The sequence below is a fragment of the Penaeus monodon genome, chromosome 8, assembly GCF_015228065.2.
Source record: "Penaeus monodon isolate SGIC_2016 chromosome 8, NSTDA_Pmon_1, whole genome shotgun sequence".
Taxonomy (NCBI): domain Eukaryota; kingdom Metazoa; phylum Arthropoda; class Malacostraca; order Decapoda; family Penaeidae; genus Penaeus; species Penaeus monodon.
This window is the reverse complement of record NC_051393.1, coordinates 160,433-167,932: the sequence shown is the minus strand read 5'-3', so window position 1 is coordinate 167,932 and position 7,500 is coordinate 160,433. Positions and strand designations below refer to the sequence as shown.

Below are 7,500 nucleotides of genomic sequence, written 5' to 3'. Positions count from 1 at the left end.
GATAGTGGCGCAAGACATGGTTCTTCAGATTCTCCTTCCCGAAGTGGTGGATCTTGTGGTGACCAAGTGCGTGGTGACTATTTAGTAACTCGCATTGCCGATGGTGGTTGGCCACTGCCTCTAGACGTAATTTAGCTAAAGCAACACTGAGACCCAGGCCTTGTTGAATGTTGTCCTCTGCGCTTGCTATGACCGCTTCCGGCACCACGATCAATTTCGAGAGTTTCGACGGCCAAACTCGGTCTTCTCGGTGGATGTACCTGAATGCGGGCAATTCATTTATGTCAGTAGTATTGTTTTTAGTATTTTCAAATTCGTAACAGAATAAAAAAGTTATGTATACATATTTATATAATATATTACAAAAACAAAACAAAACAGAAAGACTGCATTAAAGAAGCTGTTGATTATGTGACGACGGTTATCGAGACATCAACAGATTATCATTATTGTCATGACGGTTAATTAAAAGACCGAAGACCAAAGCTATTCCAAATAAACGTAACATCAACAATGACAGAGATGAAGACAGAAAAATAACAAATATGACTGATGATATTAATACCCTATAAATAAATATCGTCATGCCTATGCTGATACTTGCCCTTACTTATCAGTATTACATTTGAACTGTGAGAAGATCCCAGACTTTTTACCTTCGGTTTGCGGCACAGGACGAACACGAGGTCAGTCGCGTGGATGACGGTGTCCTTCTCAGGGTTTGTTATCACGTACCTCAAAGGAGGAACTTCAGAACTTCCAGCCAGTTCTCTGTAAAGATAGTAAGTAGTCAGTTACACACAAATGTATACATATATAAAGATATAAATATGTGCCTTTATTCCTTTTCCTAGAGAAAAACGTCAAGAATTCGAGGCATTTATTATTTGTATAATTTGTATAATGACCTCAATATTACCAGTATTCTTTGGCTGTCTCACTTTCTACTGGATGTGTCCCAATTCCATGTTTATTTTATTGCAGGGCCAACCTGAAGTAAAACACCCATGCCACCATGTTTTTCACTTTCACTTTCACCTCAAATGACAACTATCTTCCAGCCCCCAAGAAAATTTGTTTTAAGAAAACAGATACTCATTCATAATGTTTTTTATATGAATTTCATGTTGTCCAACCTGAAATTCCCCAGAAAAGGATATTCTGGGAACATTTCAAAATAAAATAAAGAGAAGTCACTTGATCTCCTTTAGCCATAGTAATGAATTATATGACATGAGGTATATGTTAAACACATTTGTAAAATTGACTTCTGCGAAAACGCCAGGGTTTATGGTTAGAATACATCCTTAACCGACGGGGAACGGGATGCCAGATTTCAGTAGCCTGAATTACCATTACTTTCTTTACAACATCTACTGTCAGTTGAGTCCATTCCAAGTCACCCACCCAAGTCATTACCCAACCTTCAGAAAACACTCCTATCTTTCTCCCAACATACTCCACTCCATCTCCTCCTCCACTTTCTTCTTCATTTTCAACCACCTCCCATGTTACTCCCCTTCATGCTTATGGTCAGCAATAACACCTCACTAAAAACCACTTCATCTTCCTCCTGTCCTCGTACTTCTGCTACCCCTACCTTTATAAACCTTTTGAATACTCTTTTAAGCCCAGCCAACTGGAATTGATTTCTTTTGCGATTCCCCATACAGCATCTTACCCTGATAATATCCTCCTCTAAAAAAAACAAGTACACAAAGTTTCCTTCTGCAGTCCTCCTGACTGCTCATGCTGTGTTACAGTTACATCAGAGACCCAAGCTCATGCATTATCTCCCATGACTCACCTCACCTATTCCTGCCCAACCTCACTCTTCTCTTAACTTGTACGGGAACTATTTTCACCTCCCCAACAGATTGAACTGTCAACGACAAAGAATGCTCAGATTATGAAAACGACCTGCTTACCTGCCTCGTTAACTAATGCCTACCAGAGGCTGCCAAATGTCCTACATCAATAATGCCAAGATTACATCCGCAGACATGACCTCCCTTTGAAGTTATTGGGGGAGGCCTTCTCAGTCCCTCCCCCATCAATGTTAGAAATGTTGGCGTTTTGGCTTAACCTGGTCACAGGCCATTCAAATTGCTCTGCACATTCTCACACGTGTGCCAATTGTAGTGGGCCCCACAATGTATTTTGTAAGAGCTGCCCTACCTACAAGTTTGAATCTGAGGCAGCAGTTCCCAAATTCGAACTAGGCCTCACTTCGCACAAGGCCAGGCAGGAAACACGCCAACAACGTTTTGATATTGATTTCCCTTTTCTCCGAGATGTTTCTATATCTCCCTTTGTATCTCTTATTCCTTACGTTCCCACTTCTACCCCCTCCCTATCTCAGTCAAAATCTTTAACCATTCTAAATCCAGATACTCCAATCTCTACCTCTCATCGCCTACCAACCACAACAGACAATCTAGTGATCCACCCCATCTTTTAGCACATCCTCCCCTACACCGACCTCTTCCTCTGTACCTCAGACGTCTGCCCCCTCTTCTGAAAAGTTTTTCTTATGAGGGGAAAACCTCCCCAATCAACCCATGAAGACATTTCAGACTTTCTAATCACGACCCCAAAAACATGGCCAGCCATCATCTACACACCAATCTGTTATCATTCCCTCTACACTTTAAGCAACTGCTGACATCCATCCTCCCCTTATCTTGTTCCCCTACACCCCTTCCTCCCACTCCCTCTCAACACCCCCCGCCCTGCTCCATTTAAATTAACCACCCTTCCTTCCCTGTCATTCCTTCTGCTCCCTCATGGACACACAAGTAACTCCATTTTGTCACAGTGCCCTTCCCGGACCCTCCTTTTTCCTGGTACTTCCCCCCATCCTTTGTCTCATTTCCCGAGTCTTGTTCTACTTCTCCCAACACCCATTTTTATCCTATCACTTGTATGTTTCAAGATACCTCTTTTACACCGAAATACTCGCGGTTTCCGTTCTCACAGACCTGTAACCTGTTTTTGATCTAATCGCCCCTAACAGCCCCTTTTCTCTTTGGCTAATTCCTGCCTTACCCCATTTACTCACCCTCTTTACCCTTTTCAATCTGTACTGGCCCAGGTCAGAATACGCTCTACAGGCCTTCATATATCATAAATTGCAGCAGAAACACTCAAGTTGACTTGCCTGTAGAGTCCAAGGCATAGCATGTTGCTATGCAGGGCACTGCGAAAGACTTCTTCATATGTTCCTCTGCTGTTGATTGCCTCATCCTTCAGATCTACAGGATCTAGTAATTGCACTTGAACCTCATCATAACTGAGGAGAGAAAACAGTCAATGAGAAAATACGAACTTACCAACTGCCAATTCCTTGATATTAGTTGTTATATTAGAAATATCACTTGCATCTTACCGTTATCGAGAAATACTGAAAACAGAACACTGTCTTACCCTTGTTCCACAAGGGATTTGGGCGATAGTCCGCCTTGCATGAGTGTGCTTGCGAAACTGAGGACATCTGACCTGCCATAGTTCTGTAAATCAAATAATTAATAATAAACATTTATTTTGGGTAAAAGATAATAGAAAGGTAAATATAAAAAATTCAGCAATACACATATACCACTGATATTGAAAAAAAATTACTGTAGAAGACACTTCAAAAGAACCCTACCAAATATGCAAAGGAGTGAAAGAGTGCAGGAGGAATTGTCTGTCCTACTGCCACTGCAAGGGAGTCACTGACTGGTGTCATCAGCTCATCAGTAATATGGCTAGCTAGAACAGGAAGCCTCTGACAGAAGTTGCATTGTCCGTCCATTGGGTCATACACTGTAAAATAGTTTTAGATGATAAAACAAGAATCAATGTACCTTCCCTTCTGGGTTAACATTATTTTTAAAAAATAATGTCTAACATCACAGTTTCCCTGAAGAATCAATTGTACTCACTCAGAGCCGCCATGTTCCTGGTGCGGACTAACCGACTCGAAGTCACCTTCAGCATTTCGAATGCAAAGTTGAATCTTGAATCCAGTTTTTCTGGTTCGGCACTGAGGAGGACGCACATCTGGCAAGTGGCCAGTTTCACAACCTCTAGGGTTTCTTCGCCCATGGATAACCCTGCACAAAATAATTTCAATTTATTTTGCTCCACAGTTAGTACAGCAAAGACATACAATTTGAAAATGGAAAAAAAATAAAAAAGCATAGCAACTTCAAAGTTAATGAATAATGACAAACCTCATGAGATGCACATGTTTTTATGCATATGTCTAGAATGACCTCTCCACTCAGGAACTAGTATGAGTAAAGAGAGTGAATCTAATGGATGCAGAAGGCGAACCATGAGGCATTACTTTTGCATCCATGAATTACTCACCTCTAAAAAATAAATCTCTGGGATTCTCCGTAGCTCGACCCATTCTTTCCTTAGGTAGTCGAGTGGTCCAATGATGACGATCCTGTGAAGGTGAGAGGGCTGGACACAATAGGACCTCAGAGGCTGGCATAAGTTCTCGAGTCCAATGGCTGGTGAATCTTTATGGGCTATGATGAAGACGACTACATGGCCGCGCAAATCAAATGAACTCAGCTCGTCTTGTGTCTTGGCAAAAAGAGAAAAATGAATGGGATGTGGAAACAAATCAATTGCAGACCACTAACAATATCTTCAGGATATACGAAACACAATCATAGATATGCTTATTAAGAACCAACTAAGGCCTTACTAGTATGAATTCAGCAAAATCTTTCTCAGAGGAGCCATCAAAATCCTCATCTTCTGTCATTTGTCTTGCAGGTCCAGCATCAGAAGCACAGCGCGAGGTCCTGTAGAGAAAATACGACAGTTTAGTAAGTATTCGTACTCTAGTTAATTAAAAAAATCAAGTATAACTGACGTCTTAATTTACTGTCCTTTAAAACAAAAAACGCACGAATCAAAATTATTCCAAACAATTCTATGAAGAAGAAGAAAAAACATACTTTTTAAAATCCTGGACCTTAACATTCGGCTGTCTCTTTCCTGTAAAGATAAAAGATAGCGAAAGAGTATAGAAAAATAACATTACTTAATGGGAAACATCCCTTTTAACAACAAACTTGCATAATCATAACCAAAACTGGAAATATTGATGCACAAATACTTACCATTCTCATAACATTTGCAAGGGCCATCGAACAGCCCTTCCTCATCCTGACTGCCGTGGCACAAAGAACAATATATGGAAGCTCTGAATAGAAAGAAAATAAGAAAAAGCATTTGGGAGTCCTTGGAACTTTTGCAATAAAAAAGAAAAATGAACTTCAAAAAAAAGTTATGGAGAGAATAAATGCTAAAATTCATTTACATTCACCTTCTACCGTAACCAAATAAATTTACTCTATTGTTAAAAAAAGGGAGGAAGGGAGAATGAGACACATTCGGCGAGGAAGAAAGAGTAAGAGAGAGAGAGAGAGAGAGAGAGAGAGAGAGAGAGAGGAGAGAGAGAGAGAGAGAGAGAGAGAGAGAGGAGAGGGAGAGAGGAGGGGAGAGAGAGAGGAGAGGGAGAGAGAGAGTGCCTCAGTACAGAGGCACTAGTAAAACACTGCTCAGAAGATGCAAGTACCTGACCCTCATTGTTGACCACCAACACTTTCTGCACTAATAATGGAGAAATTAACCATCCTGAACATTAAGTCCAGAAGTATCGCGATTGCTAAAGGGACCTCAAGGAAACAAAAGTTGTAGGTCGAGATGACCCAAGTCCATGCGTGCTCCACAGATGTGATGACGAATGATCTCAGCCACTTGCCACATTATTTAATAACAGTTTTCATCAGCCTAATAAAGTGGCCACTAAAATGGAGAACAAGTAATGTTCCAATTCACAAGAAATCAAGTAAAGCAGAAGTCAGGAACTATCAGTGTCATTTAGTCTATCATTTGTGAAATACCGGGGAAGATATTAAGTATGCAACTCACGTAACACCTACAGAAACACCACCTGCGATGCCGCTGCCAGTATGGATTCCAGAAGGAACACTCAGCTTCTAACCTCCACTTGCTTATGACATCTGTCAGGAGTGCAGAACTAGGCAAAAGCCACAGTGCCAGTGTGGTACCGTCAAGCACAGAGGGAGCATTCAGCCATATGTGGCACAGAGAAACTACTTGTACTTGGCACTGACAGTACCAAATACATTAATATGAGTGACCTGCTAAATCTCCTACCTGAAACAGAAGTCTTTCCAGACTTGACAATATCTGCTAGTTACAGCAGAAAAACGATACTAGTTACTGAAACAATAAATGGCAGACTTGTAGTGTGGGTAGGTGGCAGGTCCTTGGCATCACATACAACAAAAAGCTGACCTTTCAAACTCAAAGAAAATACTGTGAGGAAAGCACTCAGGAAACTTCACTAAGAAGAATGGTGTGGCTTTTTAATGCTAGAGGGAGGGAAACCTTGTACAAGGCTCAGATCCACTCTGGAGAATTTCTGGAAATTTTTGCTTGGGCAGGTGCAGCCAAGAGTCACGCACCCTTCTTGACAAGATCCCGTCATGAGCAAAGAAAATTATTCAAGATGGAGTCTACAAAGTCTCCAGCACAACATGAATGTTGGAGGGTTCAGGACGGCTTAAAATGCAACTGCCATAAAAAATGTCTCATCTGCAACCACCACGTCATCCTGTACAACATAGTACATGCAACATTAAAATTAATGAAGGAATGCTACTCACCAGCTGTACCATGATGCAGGATAAATAATTAAGAGGGACATTTATACTAGTTTATATTAATTTACAGTTTCATCAAAACTAACTAATATTTATGTATAATATATATAGTCTTGAGATCTATGTAAACAAACTTCTATCAAGACCCAATTAAAGTACTATATATATTTATGTCTATTATGAAACAAGTCTGGTTAGGCTCTTAAGATAGCTTATAGTCTTTAGCCAGAAAAAAATAGAATTGAGATATCCATAATCATCCACATGATAGTCTCATTAACATACTATAATAAAAAGCAAAAGAAAAAGAGAGAGGAGAAAGCGAGAAAGAAAAGGAGGGAGAGAAGTACCAACCTTTGAAGATTCTCTATTCCCCGAGTGCAAAAGTATCCCATAGTACTTTCTGGTATTACTAGAGATGGATTGCTGGGATACATGATGATCATACTACCACTTGACTCATGAGTTCTGATCCCTAAAAGGATGAGCCTCAACTTCTTGTGGCATACTCTGTTGAGAGTTAAAAAATGTGAAAATAAGATATACTTGTGTCTTATTTTATTATATCAGTGTCCATTACATAGATAAAACATTATCAATTCTAAATAATACTTACTGAACAGCCTCATGCAAAGTCATGTTTTCGAAAGACTCTGACAAACAAACAGTGGAGATAAGGGAGCTTCTTCCAGAGTTGTACTCTTTCTCCCATATCATGTCATGGGTCTGCTGAAAATACAGCATTCAGTTAAGTGACACAAGTTTCAAACTTTGCTAACCCAATGTATCAATAGCCCTTAGG

At 40.3% G+C, this 7,500-nt stretch overlaps 2 protein-coding genes across 2 annotated transcripts in view; both read right to left on the bottom strand.

The window, feature by feature from the left end:
• LOC119576034 overlaps positions 1-7,500 on the bottom strand; it is an 11,501-nt gene that overhangs the window by 576 nt on the left and 3,425 nt on the right. The window lies entirely within an intron of this gene.
• The window catches only part of LOC119576033 (calcium-activated potassium channel slowpoke-like), a 9,082-nt gene continuing 1,605 nt past the window's right edge, over positions 24-7,500 (bottom strand). Inside the window, 13 exon segments of the mRNA XM_037923561.1 lie at positions 24-260; positions 657-771; positions 3,161-3,292; positions 3,427-3,509; positions 3,650-3,807; positions 3,927-4,085; positions 4,088-4,097; positions 4,357-4,581; positions 4,706-4,805; positions 4,962-5,001; positions 5,127-5,209; positions 7,053-7,208; positions 7,315-7,427. Of these exon segments, the coding sequence (XP_037779489.1) occupies positions 132-260; positions 657-771; positions 3,161-3,292; positions 3,427-3,509; positions 3,650-3,807; positions 3,927-4,085; positions 4,088-4,097; positions 4,357-4,581; positions 4,706-4,805; positions 4,962-5,001; positions 5,127-5,209; positions 7,053-7,208; positions 7,315-7,427 (1,503 nt within the window). The 3' untranslated portion in view covers positions 24-131.